The sequence below is a fragment of the Emydura macquarii genome, unplaced genomic scaffold (genome assembly GCF_026122565.2).
Source record: "Emydura macquarii macquarii isolate MOO-44397 ecotype Brisbane River unplaced genomic scaffold, CSIRO-AGI_Emac_v2 contig_67, whole genome shotgun sequence".
Classification (NCBI taxonomy): Eukaryota; Metazoa; Chordata; order Testudines; family Chelidae; genus Emydura; species Emydura macquarii.
Genome location: NW_027130204.1, coordinates 12,768,466 through 12,787,376, shown reverse-complemented (window position 1 = coordinate 12,787,376; position 18,911 = coordinate 12,768,466). Strand labels below are relative to the sequence as shown.

At 41.1% G+C, this 18,911-nt stretch overlaps 1 protein-coding gene across 4 annotated transcripts in view; it reads right to left on the bottom strand.

Moving 5' to 3' along the window:
• Positions 1–1,102: 1,102 nt before the first annotated feature.
• Positions 1,103–18,911, bottom strand: part of LOC137147547 (L-threonine ammonia-lyase-like) — a 78,548-nt gene continuing 60,739 nt past the window's right edge. For 3 of the 4 annotated variants that reach the window (XM_067539826.1, XM_067539841.1, XM_067539816.1), the window contains 7 exons: positions 14,728–14,893; positions 13,540–13,636; positions 11,228–11,303; positions 9,855–9,980; positions 6,274–6,441; positions 5,177–5,234; positions 1,103–3,712 (listed from right to left, as the gene is read on the bottom strand). In XM_067539826.1, the coding sequence (XP_067395927.1) occupies positions 3,614–3,712; positions 5,177–5,234; positions 6,274–6,441; positions 9,855–9,980; positions 11,228–11,303; positions 13,540–13,636; positions 14,728–14,893 (790 nt within the window). In that variant the 3' untranslated portion in view covers positions 1,103–3,613. Of the gene's footprint in view, positions 3,713–5,176; positions 5,235–5,641; positions 6,442–9,854; positions 9,981–11,227; positions 11,304–13,539; positions 13,637–14,727; positions 14,894–18,911 lie in introns of all 4 variants that reach the window. The other variant, XR_010918247.1, reaches the window with a different exon arrangement.

Here is an 18,911-nt window from a genome sequence, read left to right as displayed (position 1 = left end):
CTCCTTAACAGTCTTCTCTGGGCCACTTCCCTGCAGCCCCAGTACTTCTTCTACCCTTGTATCACACAGAGCCCCAGCAGTCATCCACTGCTCTGTCCAGGGTGCTGCCTTCCTGTAGCCTGCAGGGCAGCTAGCTAGCCCTCCCTGAGCTCCTGAGAGTGACTGACTCTGCTCACAGCTCCCTTTTTATAGTGGGCTCGCGGGCCCTGATTGGCTACCCTGCAGCCCCTTCCCATTGGACACCAGTGCAGGCCCGGCCACAGTTACCAACACAAACTTTCAAACCCAGCAACCAGATTTGATTTTCAAGGCTACCTTGCCAACATGAAGGGCCAGAAGCCTTTTGTCTGGCTGGTTGAGTGAAGCTGAGAGTAGAATTTACTTCTAAATGATTGAACCAGGGCCCACAGTCTTCTTCCATAGGATACAAGCAATGTCCATTTAAGGCAATGGGAGTAAGTCCTATCTTGTGCCAAGAGATTAGTGCTCCTGAAAGTTGAGCTTGGTCAGGAGTGGATCTACTGGAGTGGCTGTGCTTGTGGCAAAGCAGCTTCTGCATCTCCAGTGTGCTGGGAATAGGGTCTTTGTGCTAGTCCCACCTAGTCTAGAGGGAGGGTGGCACTGCCGGTGAGGCCACAAGCTCTCCATTTACTTAGATCCAGTGGCCCAATCACTTTCTGCAAATGGCAGATTGCTATTCCATAGGCCAGAAAAGTGGCCCTGCCCCAGCTCTGTTAGGGGATGGGTTCAGATTCCCCATGCCTACCACAGGTCACTCACAACGCTTCTGCAGTTGGGCTCTAGGTGGATGAAGTGAACTTCATGTCACCCATTGAGGACAACAGAGTAAAACCAGCCTTGAATTCCTGATCCAAGCTCAGTCAGTGCTACAACAGTTTCTTAGTGCCAGACAGCACATCAGAGGGTGAATAATCTTTCACTACTGAGACACCATGTTATGATTAAAAAGAAAAAAAAAAGTTACAGTAAATATTACTCTGATGAAATTTGCACTTGTTTTCACAATTGTGGAACATTCACACATTTTAATATGTTTTAACCAAAGTTCTCTTGGGGTATTGAAAACAATTCTTACTAAAAATACTCTTTAAACAAGAATTTAATATACAAGTTAGACATTGCATTGACATAAACCCATTGTATTTCAGAATACAAAAACAACTGGTTGCACAGACATTTTATTATCCTCTCCTGTTGTGTACATTGATTTAAGTATTCAGAATGACTTTTACCTATGTACGTATTTCATCTTAGCTTTAAAAGCCAACTGACTTGCAATGAAAAAGAACTGTAGCATGGAAATCAACTCTGGTAACCATTACATTAACAGATAAGGAAAACTACCAAGCTGGAAGAACTATGAGAAATGTTATATGTTAACAATTATTCATAGTAAATACAAGAAGATAAAACCAAGCCCATGTTATTACGCATGACCTACATTCAATAACTTTTAGACACTTGCATTTTATTTTACTTGCAGTCTTTTTTCAGAAGGCTGAGCATCTGCAGCCCCCGTTGACTTCCACTGGAGTCGTGGGTGCTCAGCACCTCTGAAAATCAGGTGCAGGGTGCCTTGGGTTGGCCATCCAAGCATTCAGACACACAGAATCAATGGCCACTACCAAACATTTTGGTTGTAGGGTCAAATTTTCTGCTCAGATACATACATACAACGTCCACTGAAATCAATAGGAGTTTTGCCTGACTATCCGAGGGAAAAGTTAAGCCCTTATTTACGTTTGACCTCCCAGGAGCCAAATTCTGCATGTGCACCAACTCTTCATCTTCAATAGAAGTCATGGGGGTGCACCTCCAAAGATAGAAACTGGCCTAATGTATGTCTTTTTAAATGGTTTGAAATCTTGTGACCAGGGAAAAGGAGTTGTATTGATAGTTTGTGATTTACAGGATAAATTCAAGTGTGTAAGCACTCTTTTGCCATGTACATATTTTTACAGTCAGCAATTTTTAGTTTTTATGTGCCAATAAATATGGTTCTTATAAAAATAACAAAAAACACTACTTTCATGCCTTAAACTCCAGGGGTAAGAGCCTCACATCTGCTCCCACACTTTTATACTGGGTAAATGAGCCAAAACAACACAAGGGAGTCCAAAATGTCCTGTATTTCCCCAGCACAGACACTGCAGAAATAGCTCTGAGGCTGCTTTCCAAGGACCACCTCACCAACCCTAGCACAGAGTGCTTACAGGGGCAGGGATGGAGGTGAGAGGGGCACGTCTCAAAGGGGCGCAGCATTGCAGAGATTCTGGGCAGTGCTATAGTCCATATGACAGGGAACCCCAAGTGGAGCATCTGGAGGCAGCATGAAGACTGCTCGTTAACATACTCATATTTGAATATTGGGTTAATCCTGTTTAATTTTAACCAATGGAATGATTTTTCTTGAAGCCATTACAGCTCAACTGGAACTGAACCTCATCCAAGTATATAGGCAACTACAGTACTTGGACTCTAGCTTTCTCTAGTTAATATTTCTCCTCATCTCATGGTGCTAGTTTATTAATAGCTCTCTGGTTATGGTTATGTAACAATTGGTAATCAGGGACATTCCGTTCAGTGTGTGCCTTCTTAATTGCATTAGTGATTTGCTTAAGACTTATGCTTCCTCTTTTCCTGGAGCTGCTTTTGCTTATATATGACAGCTAGTTTATAACTCAATCTGTCATGTAAGATGGATAGTTTTGGTTTTGAACAGACTAACATGATCTTTTGACTTCTAATCGCAAAATTCAAGTGCAGGAGTGGTGGAGGGGGAATATGCCCTCAATAGTAAAGTGAAATAAACATGTTCTGTATTGTTTGTTGTGGTAAACTTCCATAGGATTGAAGAAACCTTTTATTCTTGTTGGATAAACCCACAGTCTCATCACATTAAAGCAGTCTTTTATAAATGCAACTTTTCTGGAGCCACACCCATTTAAACATGATCATCTTCCCATAGGAAAAATACAGCCTGGGATTTTCCCTTTCAAGAAAATGTCTTTAATGTGATTAAATTAGCCTTTTTCCTCCCCCCACAACTCACATGAAAGTGAAGATCTCATGCAGACATAAATGCACGTGTGTAACTCCCAAGGCAGATCCAGCAGCCAAAGTGCTGCTGCTCATTTGGAAAACATAAAATGAGCGTAGTAGTAATATGTGAAAGGCTAGCAGGAGGAGGACGCTTACTCACTAAAGCAGTGGGCATCAAATTCAGAAGATTGATGAGAGAGCGGTATTATGAACTAAAGAAAAATGTCCTTTTACTATTTACTTATTGAATACCACAGGATTTTATACACCAGTCAAAATCCAAACTGCCATTTGATAACTTATTAGTGAATTCCAAAACAAGCGAAGGCTATGAAGCTTTCCTGAGCTAACCTAATGCTTCAAATTTTACTATATTCCAAAGGACAGTCACTTCATCCTGAGCAAGTAAATAAATAAAATAGATCCTGTAGCTATTTGCTAACTGTTCAATTTTGAAAGATTAATGCATATTTTGTTATTAGTGCCTCAAATTTAGCTCCCGTAGAGTGTTTGTTAAAGAACCTCAGCACTTTCCATTGTGCTTTTCTCATCACCGTTCTGTCCATATCATTGTCGGGTAGCGTTCCAGGAGTGCATTTCTTAGTTGAGCTGTGTGGATTTTATCTCTAGTCTCTATAATGCAGGTAACCTGGGAAAAGAATTAGGAACATTCTTAAACAGATGACAACATTCTCAGACCACAACGGTATTTCCAACTAAGCCATAAAATGCACTTGTAAAGGCAAGATGATCAGCCTAAGTTAAAAGCTTCTGGACCCTGCACTCATGATCTTTTCCAGTCCTCAAAAACAGAATGCTAAAGCCCTCCTTTAGCCTCACCTGTCTCTCTAACACCTTCAACATTTTTTACTACAGGCTATTCCATTGGCATTGACTTCTTCTCTTCTGGATGCCCTGTAGTATAGTTCCTGCCCATTCCACTAAACCACCATGACACCATCACCTTCTGGATGAACCTCTTCCCTATTCTGCCCAAATCTCTTCTCTTTTCTCATTCCCATGGTTTGCTGCTTCCCCACTGCTCTTGGATTCGTTCCTACCTAGGGTTCTTAGGTTCTGTGCCATCATAACTCCAATGGCTCCTTCACTTTCTCTCTCTTCCTTTCTGTCAGCATCCTGTATGGCTCTATTCTCAACCCAATATTCTCTCTACACTACCTTGGGCGACTTCATCTGCCCTTGTGGCATGTCACCATCTCTCCAGAGATGACTCAGATCTCTTAGGCCTGGTCTACACTAGAGAGTTTTGTAAACAAAAGCTGACTTTTGCACTGGTGTACACACTGCAAGCACCCCCCTGACAAACTGCCCCATTACCCATCCCAGGTCAGTGCCCTGTAACCACTAGGCTGAAAAGAGTAAGGAGGGCAGTGGGACGACCACCACGATGATCACCTTCTCTGGCCATTTTGTGCACTTTAAAAATATCCAGATCAAAACCTTCAGGTCAAATTAAATGTTTGACTAGAAACAGATTTTTTTCAACGTGCCAACATTTTTCACAGTTTTGGGTTCAACTAGATTCTTTTGTTAATTTATTTATTCACAGCGATCAGTAAACTGAAAAAAAAAAAAAAAAAAACCAAAAAACAGTGCAGATCTGAGTTCCCACCTGTGATTAAAGATGCCATGATACTTTGCCTCAGAATAGCAGTGTTACCTATATAGCATCTTGGCCCAATTCAAGTCGGGTATTTACACTCAATCTACATAGATTCCTCCTGAACATTCAGTTGGATGCTGTTGCTGATCACTTTCTGTCCAGAAATGTTACATACAACATAGCTCTGCAGTATTTCACTGAGAACTGGCTGCATTTCAATGACAGGAGAAGCTATGCATGGATTATTTATATGCCTGTTAGAACGCAGTGATTAAAGTTGTCCTATAATGCAGAGTATTGCTGATTATCTAAACACCCTGCTTCCAAAGTCTCTATTTTCTGCTGGATTGCATTACAATGCTTTATCAACCCACATGATTGTGCGAAGATATATGAAGGCAGAAGAGTCCTAACTTCTTTACAATTACAACCGAGTTTGAGAGAAGCCAGCACTGCTGAAATGACAAACTGCATTTCTCCCCACGTTACCTCAATAGTGAAGAGATCAGATATCACAAACATGTGTTCTTGTTTGATGTCCAACAGCCTAAAATAAACCAAGCATAAATTAGGGCAGTGCAAATCCTTGTCATTGTCAAATGCTTTCTGTAAGTATTTTAGCAATAAACAAATTCATGCAGGTCTAGTTGAAGGAAAGAAGGATGATGTACTTCAAACTCTATTCATATGCTGAAATAAACATTGGGTCATAGCAGAGGTTGTTCACATCTCTAAAGTGCTTTTAGTCCCATAGTTGCTGATCCTTCATGACATCTGCTGCACTATGGTCATCCTATTACCATTCCATTTAAAATGAATAGATTGTTAGCACATATCTGGTAAATTTATAGCTGCAATCAAATGGATAAGTATAGTTGAGCCAACATGCAACAGCTGAATGGGAGCAGCCAAGAAACAGATATAATAAGCCAAGGTTAGAAAGCATTGAAATACCTTGTAGTAGAAGTTTAACCCTGAAGAGTTTTTTTCAATTGCATTCTCCACTGCATATTCCCTTTCAGCTCCCAAGTATCCAACCATAGAGTTACTTGTCTGCAAGTTTTCTTGGCATTTCACCCATAGAGACACCTCTGCTTTTAACAGCTGTGCTATTTATAGGGTTAAGGGCCAAACTTAGCTGTTGTACATGTGCACACGCCTGGCATTTACATTGAAAAGCAGGATTTGCCCTGTACTCTATATGGTTTAATGCTTCTTACAAGCATTTAACAGAGATTAAAATGACTAGGAGAGAGATTAGCACAGAATGGCTCAGACAACAATTCATATTTGTTTTAATAAAGGTAGAGGCCTTGCAATGACTAGAAGCAATGAAATTCTACATTTCAACAACACTGATAAGCCACCCAGAGGAGGGCACATACAACCTGTGACAGGAAAAGGTTTTCCAACACAGAGATTACAACAGCGCTATAGAAACAGTCACTTGTGTAAATCCCTGGATTATTCCATTTGTCTTCAGCGGTCACTTATAAGCATGGAATAGTCTTTAATAACTCTGAGTCCAATACGTTATTTTCTGAACAGAATATTACCAGCTATATATAGAGAGAGTACTGAATTACCTCACTTCCTCCCGAGTCAGTATCTCCAGTAGCTTTGAAATATCTCCTGGACAATCAGAGAGAAGGAGGGAAAATTTGCACACTCTGTTATCAAGGGTCAGGGCACGATCTATGCATTGTCTCATCAAAGGTAGCTCCAAGTTACCACTGCATACAGAGATTGCCACTCTGAAAGACAAGAGCAAACAGGACTTTTTCCTTCTTGTTTATGCAAAGAAATTCCTATAGAACTGTCAGACTGGAGTAACTCAGCTATCTCAATAACAGTATCAATACAAAACAATAAGAGTTCTGTGTCACCTTAAAGACTAACAAATGTATTTGGGCATAAGCTTTTGTGGGCAGAAACCCACTTCGTCAGATGCACTTAGTCAGAAGTGGGTTTCTGCCCACGAAAGCTTATGCCCAGATACATTTGTTAGTCTTTAAAGGTGCCACAGAACTCTCGTTGTTTTGCTGAAAACAGACTAACACTGCTACCCTTCTGGAGCTGTATCACATTATCTACTTTTGCCATTTGCTGCAGATGCCTTCTACTATTACTTTTCAGATAGCATATGCTTCCACATCACCTCATGCAGGATCACTTCAGCTCTCACTAGCTAAAGGCAGAGTCTGATTGGTACTTGGACAAGGGACCCCCTCACGAGAGAAAAAATGTGCTCTAGGAAGTGGTGGTATCAATTTAGCAGTTGTTCTTCCCCTGGAGCCTACTTTGGCCTGACAAGGTGCCATAGATGCTGTCTGCTGCTGGAAGTGGCTACATTTCTTTGGTGTATGTGTGATGCCATCAACACACCTTCCATAGTAGTGCAGGATGCTTCCGGATGAATGGCGTCACGTAAGTGTACATTCATTATCTTCTCCCGCACTGGAGGGGAGCTTGCTCAGTAAGTCACAGTCTGAAGATTTTCAGCAGTGACTTTCAGCCAGGGGTGGTCTATTCCACAGGTGCTCCTGTCTAAAGGGTGGGCCCATGCTCCATAGATGATGTGGTAGTAAAACTGTCTACGCCTGGTCAACATGAGCATTTCCACTGCTACCAGCTGCACTGGCGCGAGACCAAGAGAGGGAGAGGTGCTGAATGTTCTCAGTGTAGATATATTTATTTCCATTCAATTTATATAGAATTACACAGAGAAATACTAGGTGAAAAGAATATTAGGAGGGTCGTAAAATCTGGCACTTCCTAACTTTTGAGTGCTTGAAAGCAGATGCCTGTGTAACCTTAATCCATATACACAAGGGGGCTGAATTATGCTACAATCTTTAATTACATGGTCATACACTATTTTTTTCCACAGGACCCCTGCCTCATTCAGTGCCCAGGATGGATGGTGCTCACTCAATAAGCAGCTATTCAATATTTTGTTTTCTCCTTGTTGTTCAATGTGTGGTCCCAGGCCCTAATTACTGCCCACAATTCAAACCCTGCTCAAGACAAAATTACTAATTTCCTCATGGGAGTTTCTACGGTGTGTGTCGCTATAGCACCATATACCAAGGTGTAGCTCATAGCTGAATACCAACACCCACATTCATCTTGAAATCCTCTCACTGATCTTCACAGGCCATGGAGCTGCTGTGTGTCCTGAGAATCAATCAGTCCAGGTTATTTCAGACCAGAGCTGGGAGGGCATTTCAGGGGAGAACACCCTCTCATTATATCAGGCACCTACCATCACTGCCTCTGCTGATCACAGCAGGGGCAGTGTGTCATAGGGAGAGAGATGGTCTCTGAGGCTATATCTAAAGTATGAGCTAGAGGTGTGACTTCCCTGCTTACGTACTCATCCTCACACTAGTTCTCATCAAGCTGGCAGGAGTATAAATAGCAGTGTAGCTGCCTTGTTGGAAGCGTAGATATAGCTCATTAATCTCTTCCCCGGATAGCTAAGACTTGAGAGGTCTTAATGTTATAGTTTAGAGTTCTGTTTACTAGAATACTGGGGTGGCGATTTGTACCGCAGTAGCATCTAAGAGCCCTGGTCATGGACCAGAGCCTCGTTGTGGTTGGCACCATTCAAAAAGAGAAGGTCTTGGCCCCAAAGAGCCATTTGAAATAAACAACACAGAGTACAAGGTAACAAGACCATACTGGTGCTCGTGATAGGCAGTGGTCTCAACACACCAGTTGCCTAACCATTGTCTAGTATTTTTTGTAGGCAATTGTGGGACTGAACTACCCAGCCTCCCCGATATCTGTGGTTACCTCACAATGCCAATGGATAACATCAGGTGATCAACCATCATCCTTTCGAAATACAGGGGAGACTGACAGTTTCTGAAAAATTATCTGAACCTGCCTTGCAGCAAGTATCGTCTAGTAAACATTAATGCACCCCTCCAATTAGCTCGCCTTCTGGGCAGAAATAATCATGGCTCAGATTTAACGGAGTACTGGGACCAGGAGACTGAGGGGGGAGGGGCGGTGTTCCTGGCTCTGCCACGCACTTCCTCTGTAAACATGAGCAACTCACTTCACTTCTCTGCCCTGGCAAGTCCCTCATCTGTGACTTATTATACCCACAAGTCACTCTTTCATGGAGGGATGTTGTCAAGTAAAATGAATCAGTAACTATTAAGTGCCCTCCATCTAGCAATCACAACGTAGCATTACGCCCAGTTCAGTGGAACTTGCCTGTGAGGGTCACTATTGCCAGAGTCACACTTTATATTTTGCAACATGCTGAAACCAGTTAGGGACTTTAGTAAGAGTGAAAAACTCCATGTAACATTTAGGTACTATGTGATACATTCAAGGTGATATATAAACATTAATTAAGCCTCACCACAATTCTGCAGACTGAACACCTAGAGGGGAAGGGCCAGATTCTCAAAAATATTTAAGCACCTGTCTCCCACTGAAATCTAAGTGATTTGTGTGAAGTCACACGTTAGTCTATGGCACAGGTAGAAAAACAGAACCCAGATCTCCTGGCTCCCAATTCCATGTTTCTTCTCTTTCTCTCAAGTCTCACTATATTTGAGTTCACTGCACTTCATCTTTTCTAGGAGCTACTCCATTATTGGAGTGGCCAGTACAGTGCAAGGTATTTGCTGAGTGAAGTAGTCTAGCATAATGCTCTCATTGAGCCTACAAAGTGACCCAAATACATCAATTTAGTCCAGTGAAGATCCTACACAAGGAAAAAACAAAGCCAAAATAACCCACATACATTATGGGCTACACCCTGAACGTGGGCTCAGTCCTGCAAGGTGCTGAGCACCCTGAGGCCAATCCAAGAAGGCACTTATGCGCATGCTTATTTTTGAACACATACAGAATCCCCTTGATCTACAGTTGGGCCAGAATGTCAACATCTTGCAGGACTGACCCCTTGGCGTAAATTTGGATAGCTCCAATGACGCTAATGGAGGATTTCAGCTGAAGGTCTGGCCCGCTTCTCCTCTCTTTCAGCAAGTTGGTCCTAGTGCAGTATCTCATTGACTACAGTAGCAAGTGATTCCACATGCAGAATCTGAGTCCGAGAAGTACAGTGCATACACCCTCTGTCTCTCTCATGTGACTTCCTTGGTAAAGCTCTGTGTTTGCAATAGCTAGTTTATAGAAGCCATACCTTTTGCTCTTCAACTCTGGCAGCTTCCCAGCAACCAAAGCCGCAAGTCCAATAGCCCCCTCTGCATCCACTGTGGCTCGCTCATACTCGAGTAACCGCAGCATGGAAATTAGAACGTCCTCTTCCCTGAAGGCAAAAGGAACTGTGTCAAAATTGAACAAATGCAGAGTGCATTTAAAAGACAATTAGCAGGAAGAGACAGGATATTTATGTATTAAGGGATTCCTTTGGTCCTCTGGTTAATTTAGAGGCCTCACCATAGCATTATGGGAAACTGTGCTGCTGGGTGAGGAAAATAGGTCTTGACCACGAGTAGCCTTACAAATTGCATGGTATTTTTTGTAAGACTGGAGGCTTTAGCCTCAACATCCTGGCTACATTCCAACTGGATAAGTACATTCCACCTACTTAAATTGCCCTCCTCCACCCCCCCCATTTAATTCGGATAAGATGTTTTCCACTGGCTGTCCTGCAGTGTTGTGTAGTATTGCTGTATACTGCTTTCTACACCAAATTTAACTGATAGGGAAAGACCTTACTCACATGGAGTAGCCCTTTTGCTACTATGGGACCAAACATGTCAATAAGGATTGCAGGACTGGCCTTGTTTGTAGCATGCAATATTTGTCCAAAAGGTACTGTGTGCGCATGTTGGTAATTATTACCATTTTTCCTTCCACAAAGAAACACCAACATTCTCTCTTTTTTTGTGTTATTCTTAATTATTCATGAATTTCACCTAAATCTTGGCATTCAGATTGTTAATATTTGCAATTTATGCTATATTGTTTGTACACAAAAATCACTTGACATTGGTTGTAACAAATCATCCAAACAGAAAAACACAGAATTGTGTATTTTACAGCAGCATACACAATTCAAAAGTCACTTGGCCTTAATGTTCACCTTTTGTCAATATTCACTCTGCTAAAGTTGGAGGGCTTGAACGTTCACAGAAAATGAACATAAAAGGTTCATGTACATGACTGAATCTTGATTAGCTTAAATATCCATGAATACATTCCCCCCCCCACTATTCATCCAGCTGTTACTATGAGAATCTGTACTACTTCAAGGTAGATAAAGCATAGCTGCCTTGAAAAAGACATAGGGGTTGAAGAGCCATTGAAATCAATGTAAAAACTGCTCCTGACTTCAAAGAGTTCACTCAGCACCTTAGAGCTCAATCCTGCAGTCCCAAGCAGTCAAACCTCATATTGAAATCAATAAACCATGGAATTCCATGGAAGCAAGGATTGATCTGGCCCTCAGGGAGGAGCCTATATATCTCAGCTGTAATTCACAATGATATTTCATTTTACAAAGGCCTATTCAAGTCAACCGGGTTCACTGCATTGTTTTTCTCCACCTACCTGACGGTAACAACCTTGTCTACAAGCTTCCCAGTCAACTGCAAAGAATTGGTACCAAAACAAGGTCCACTCACATCTGCAGATTTAAGCAACAAGTAAAAAAAGTGAAGCTGGCTGTTTTAGTGATGTCCAAAGTTGACTAGAGCCCTAGGCTCATTTGTTTTGTTTAAAATAAAATAAAACACAGCACATTGCCATTCTGTAGTTTTTAAAAATATATACACACTTGTTATTTTTGTATCCAAATAAAATTACTGTACCAACCTAAGAGACTAAGCCCCTGTTGCAAAGAGTCCACAATCTAAGGCCCCAGTCCTGCAGTAAGAACCATACAGCTGCACCCCTGTGCCTGCAAAGTCCCATTGATTTCATTGCTGTTGCGCACTGAGAACCACCTGATTTAGAGACCATCAGAAATAGATATGGAGGAGTTGAAAGTGACATCAAGTGGGGTGGTCAACAAACAAGAATATCGAGGGGGAGGGATTATTAATAGTAAGAAGTTTGATGTGACACTGTGTAGAATATGAATGACCAGTCAATGTCACAGGTATCGATATTACAGAGCTGCAATAAATATTGTGTAGTATATGCCATGCAAGAAAGCGATGGAAAAGTCATGATTCACTAAGATTGATAAGCACGTTTATATGTATGTATCGATTTTGTATTATATTTTCTAAATATGTAAAGCATATCTGTATTTCAACTTGTGCCGTGTTTCTGAGTGACACTCCAGACAGGATGGCAGCAGCAATACGCCTGCTTAATGGCCCACTCAAAGGGAACTCAAAGGTACAAAAGGACTCTAATGAAAGAACCCAGGGGCTACACCTCATCAGCCACCAGGGTATGAAAGAACATGCCTAGGGACAGGGGACTCGGAAGCTTTTCCATGCCATGTGCTGTGTGGCTGTGTTTGGGACAAGCCACATGACAAAGGGACATAAAAGGCACTGCACCATCTCCATCTTGTCTTCATTCCTGCTTCCTACCTCTGGATCAACTCATCAATAGCTGAAACTGTGACAGAAAGGACTGAGACCCATCCAGATACTGGATGTACACCAGAGGAACTGTACAAGCCTGCAAACACCACAATTCTGCTGAGAATCTGATACACATGGACTTTACAGTCATTTGTATGTATCTCATTGCCGTGGTCATTTAACATCTCTCTTCTCATTTGTTGCTTTCTTTTTATAATAAACCTTCAGTTTTAGTTAGTAAATGATTGGCTGGCAGTGTGACATTTTGGGTAAGATCCAAACTCATTGATCTGGCAATGTGGCTGAACCTTTGGGGATCAGGCAAACATTTTTAGTAAAGGGAATAGAATTTTAATAACTTCTGTCTTTACTGGACCTAGCTGCTATTTGGGGAACAGAGACTGAAATGCAATAGAGGGGGGCTGTGTATTACTTTTTTGGGGCTTCTTGACAACCAGTGTGGGGAATCAGAGGCACTGTTTGTGACTGGTTGGGAATCTAACTGCAGTGTTAGCCACCAGTTTGAGAGAATGTGCTCTGCTTTTTGCAGCCTGCCCTGACCTTGGCATTTTCAGGTGGGCCATCCTAGGCACAGACGGGTCACATTTGGTTTTGGACATCTTTAGTTCGATTAAATGGTGGAATATCCATGAGTTGCTATCTTAGGGTGTGTGTGCCAGGGGTGGGGAAGGAAAGGGATTGTTGAGAAGGGCAGAGTCATGCATGCTCACACAGCTGTATTTTCAGAGGTATCTGTCTCTAACTCTCATTGCACTCAATGCTGCAGGTGCTCTGAAAAATCAGCTAAACGGTTTTGTTATTTTTATTTGCTTGTTTTAATATGCAGGTTTCTCTGAAAAGTAAATAAAAAAAAACAAGAACAAAAAAAACCTGGGAACTCAGTTTCCAAATGTTGCTGCCTTAGGTATCTCTTGTTGTTTTATACATCTAAGTAAGTAAGCACCAGATTCTGCCACCCTTATGTTAATTAATGTCTTACTTTGCAAGCCATCCCATTGATTTCAGTGGAATAAGGTACTACTACTTGTGATACAGATGGCAAAATCTGGCCCTAAATATATATACATCTGTGTTCCTAAGAGTTCATTTGAACATCAAAATGGAGGATCTGGAGATCATCTTGGGCATGTCCATGTTTTAAAGATCAGCTCCATGGGTTGCTATTAGCAGTATTTATTAAATCTTGACACTTCAAATGAGACACTTCACTCCAATTAGACCTGATGTGGATTAACTGAAAAAGAAGATTCACAGGTTGCAGAAACCCATAACAATATTTATCTTCTGAATTCATACTCTTACCTCCATAAAACTGATGGTTGCTACAGGCCTGATCTTCAATAGGATGGCCTATCTTTAACGATTGTTGTAATACAGGGAAACTCTCTGATTCAACACCCTGGAAAAGTGTGGGGGGAGGAGAGGGAAAATCATCTTTAGTTACAACAGAAAGCCTCAACACCGATGAAACAGATTCTGAAAAAAGTATGGACAAAGTTTGTTATAATAGCTATTATACTTTTGTGGGTGATTAAAATAATTTGACTTCCAACCTCAAGTAACCTTTCATCATCCAGAAACTTCTTGTCTACTGTATCCCACCATTTATAATTTCAGCAGGTACTAGCTGAAATCTCTACTCAGAGCCAGAAGGGGTTAGTCTGTCTATAATATGGGATGCATGTTTTGTTTTAGGGATACCTTTTAAACAATAGTCCACAGTTTTAACAGAGACGTCCTTTTTAACCTGGATAGCTTGCTCTTTCCAGGAGTAAAAACTGGAGACAGGTCTACACCACCACTTAAGTCGGTCTACCTTACGTCACTCAGGGGTGTGAAAAAGACAACTCCTGAGCAACACAAGTTACAGCGACGTAAGTACTGTCCATGCCAGCATATGTCTGTGAGAGACACTTCTGCCTCTCGTGGAGGTGGAGTAATTATGCCGACAGGACAACGCTCTCCCATCGACATACAGCATCTTCGCTAGATGTGCTACAGTGGTACAGCTGCACCAGTGCAGCTGCACCGAGGTAGTGTTTCTAGTGTAGACCTGCGTAGTCGCTCTACTTGGAAGTCTTTCAAAGAAGAGTCTACAGCGTCCAAAAACTTTGAGACAGCTCAAGGTATTTAATAAGATCAACAGGTTGCAAACAAGCTAAATGAACAGTCCTGAATCCATTAAAGAACCCAAAATACAGGTGAGTTAAAAATTCAAATGTGGAGATTTTGGTCTTATTTGCTTTGAAAAAGAGTTTCTATATAGTTTTAAAGAAAACAAAAACCACCAATCAACGAACCAAGAAACAAAGCAGGCTGCCCAAATTCTAAAACAGTTCTCCTGGAGGATGACCATGGGAACCAATAACCTCTCTCTCTCTACAGTGTACAGACACTCCTTTCCGGTACCTTAGTGGCACCTTCCTGAAGCCTCAGAGACAGGAGGATAAAGCTCTCAAAATACACAACTGAAAAATAAAAAGAACTTACAATGACAGAAATATGTGGGTTGAGATGTTTGAGGGCCGCAGCTGATCCTGCCAGTAATCCACAGTGGCCTCCTGCAGGGAAAATCACTGCATCCAGTTTTGGCACTTGTTCATATATCTCCAATCCCATGGTACCCAGCCCTGACAAGTATATAGCATTGTCCTCCCTGAGGGAAAAGAAAAAAAAAAAAACAAAAAAAAACAAGTCAGTGCAGAGCTGGGATTTGTTAACAGAATAATGATACACAATTATATCTTTAAAACAGTGATATAAAATAATCAGGAAAACTGCATATGGAGATATACAGTTAGAATTTCCAGGAGGCATTGTGAGTGATTACTGCTACTGATCAGACAGCTTTATGTATACACACACCTATATATACATATAGATAGAGAGAGAGAGACAGTGAGCGCAAATAAGCTCATGAGAAGAAAAAGACACAAGTTCAGCAGTTTCAACCAGGTCAGCAAGTGTTTCAAGATCTCTAAGCCACTTTACTGTGTGCAAGCCATCTAAGCATGGCAGCAGTGATGGATTTCATCCAGATGAGTCAGGGTTAAAGTGACAAGGAGTGCTTTACTAGAAGAATGAGCTGAACTTTTTGCCCCTAAAAAGCCCTCCCCCTGCTAGCTCTCAAGCTACTATAATTATGATCAGGTGAATTCTTTATTGGTGTTGCTGTCTGATAGTTAAAGTGCTGGTAAGGAGAAGACTCCCTTATCTGTTGCTATCACTTCTTAAAGCTGCATGAGTACCAGTATCCTCTGGTCAAAACTGGAAGCAATAGTAAGAAATCAAGCGCAGGTGTAGCTATCCCTGTTCAGTTGAGTGTGATTTTGTTCTCATGACTGTGGGAATTTACAGGAAATGGAAGCACCGTGTTCACCTAGTCACGTAAATATGGAACAGACCAGTAGAGCATAAATCTTTCCACAATCCAAGGCCAAACTCTGGATACCTTAACTCTTCCCTAGACGACTTCCCTGAAGGATAAGAGGAGGATTTGGTCCGCTTAAGTATTAATTGGAAAAACACTTCTAGCTACAGGAAGTTTAATGAACATATGAAAAGTAAACAAATCCAGCCAAGTACAAGAAAATAGTGATGTACCTTCAGAGATGGTTGATTTAGAACCATTTTGATTAAACCTGCAGAATGACAAATTAATCAAAACCATATGACTGTGGAGTACCTGTGTGTGTTCTACATACTCTGACAAATCCACACACCAAGCTGAGTTACTGTACCAGTGATTTCACTTATTTTACATTCCTCCAACATATTCATCCCTTAATTTCATCTCTGGAGCAAGGGGCTGTGTTTATTCATTAATTACTTGTATCACAGAACACCTAGGGCCCTAACAGAGATCAGACTATTGGGCTTGCTGCTTTACATACACACTGAAAGACAGTTTCCGGCACAGATGAATTTACAGTATTAAGACAGAGTGAGGGAAATTAAATATTATCCCTATGTTACAGATGAGGCAGAGAGAGATTAAGCAACTTGCTCCAAGTCACACAGGAAGTCTGTGAAGGAACTGGGAGTTGAACCTCAATCCAGGGCTTTAACCAGAAGGCCATCCGCTCCTCTTTATATAGCATTGTTTTACAAGTAAAGCAAGATAAAAATATCACTGGCGCTTTGAAAAATTCTACTGGGAAATTAGAACACTTTTTCCCCAAACAAGAATTTAGTTTTAAAAAAGTTGCCCTTGCAATCTACATATTGCAGTTCAGGAGGACTTGCAAAAATGAATGTGGATATGGAAGATGCAATTTACAAATAAAGCTGCTTTAAAAAATGCAAAGCTGTATCAAATGCCAGACTGCCTTTCATATGGCATGATCAACACCCCTATTAGCAGCTTGGACAGGCATTTTTCACAGTCACACACACTTTCCTTAAAGCTATCATTTAGAAAGGGCTTCAGTCCAAGCCTCCTACATTAACATTTAACATTTTCATTCATGGTGAAACTAATTCATTAGGGTTTTTTTTACCTTTACATGCTTTGATATAAAAGCAAATTGAGTAGCACTTTCACTTCCCTCTTTTATATATAAACAGTAACTTAATAGAACATAAAACCCACATTTGGATGCTAAAATTAGCACTAATGATGTAAAACTAGTTATCTGACAAGTGCCTATTTACCTCCAAAATGCAGGATTTGAATGCCCTGTTAGATGCCATTGTTTGAAAATAGAATGCCTGAGGTGGGGGAGTCTATTAAAAATTTAGCATAAGAGTTGTGTGTGTGTTCTTCAAAGTTTCTAGGCCCAGATCCTCAAAAGGTATTTAGGCTCCTAATTTACACTGATTTTAATCAGGTAGACATAGGACTCCAGGTTAAATATTTCTAGAACTGCTAGATGTGCTTCCTGAGGTAGCAAGCTCATCAGATCTCAAGTGACTTAAGGTCCAATCTGGTCAGTACTTAGATGTGGAGTTATACAAGAAAACCCAGGACGCTCAAGGAAGGAATGTTTGCAATTCAATATGTAGTACTCTTCCCCCTCCAATCCACAAATGGAATCTATGCTTCAGCATTGTTCTAGGAGGCACTGAGCAACCGTATGTGCTTTCCTTCAGGAGAAAGGTAAAGCTGATGTCCTGAAGACATGTGGCTATTAAAGATCCCATCCCACCTATTGTATTAATGTGGACATCATGACTGAATTCCAGCTTGAGTAGTTACATGCTGCTACTTAGAATTTTACAGGCAATTTCATCTGGATATGAAGTTTTGCTCCCCCACCTGAAGTCTTTTGTGTTGGTTTCGCTGACAGAGACTCTCATTTGCACTCTGGGAGGTGTGAGAGAAGTGAGCTTGACCCCAATACTTCCAACCAAGAGAGTTTTCTTAGTATTGGTCGGCAAGGATAATAACTTGTCTTAGAGGACAGTCAGATGGTATCCATAGCAAAGGAGGAAGGATATTTTGTTGATTAAGTCACTGGACAGAGACTTAGGAGAGCTGACTGAGCACCTACATAGCTGCCTGTCTCAAAGATACAGCCACAGTTGTGATCAGTGGAGGCATTTGAACTAGAGTCCTCTTGGTTTAAGTGGAAGGTGGCTATTGGCAGGAGACCCCTCCACCTCTGAGACTTACTTGATCCTAGTCTACTAAAGTCCCGGCATGTTAACCTCCTGGTCACTCTTTTCATATATATCCTATAAAGTGTGTGGGTGACAAGGTATAGTTTGTGTGAGAGGAGTACATCCACACAAGTAGTTTTTAATGGAATTGTAATTGCTATGTGGAAAGGCATTATTATGATTTTTCTTTTTAACAGTTTGGGCTCAGAGCATCAGGCATGTGAAGGGGGTCATAAATCCAAAGGGAAAGAATCAAATCTTGGGGTAGGTGGGGTTTTTTTTTTTTGGTGGTTTTTGTTTTGGGTGTTTTTGCACAACGGTTCACCAAAAAAAAAAAAGCTCTCGAACATTATAAAGCAAATAGAGGATATTACCCTCAAACAAATACTCCTGGTTTTTCATACCTAGCCTAACTTTCCAAAAAAAACACAAGTTAGTCCACATGAAATCATGTGGTCTATTATATAAAACTGAGACAGATAGGGTTGAAACACCCAAGAAAGCATGTCTCACGCATCCCTTTTGGGCAAGGCCCTGTGTTTTTCTTTTTAGTTTTGTTGATGTTTGTGTGTGGAATTAGGTTTTTGATCACACAGAGTAATAGACCAGAAGCCTTTGCTTTATTCTAATTTAGTTTTGAATTAGTCAAGGTGCTTAAAAGCCACCTGGTGGAGGCATCTATACATTGTAATTGATCTATATAATAATCAGTTGTAATTGCAGCTGCTATAAAAATTCTCACAACCACCACCTGTTGGCAGTAGAGATATTTCAACCTCAAAAGATGCTTGCAAAGTTGCCAGATCTATAAACCAAGCTGAGAACGTGATTTAAATAAAAAACAACCCCAACAACGTTAGTTGTTATACATGATACCATGTTCCAATGAAGCAAAACTTTTCATTGGTGAAAGTGGCATCCAGGGAAAACACAGGTCAAAATGAGTGACAACTGGAAGAGAATGGTTGAGTGGTGATTTAATACTAAAGGCTGTGATTTTCAAAGGAACCAAAGGAAATTTTAAATTCATTGTGGTGTGGGGCACTTAATTCCCTTATTGTTCTTTGAAAGTT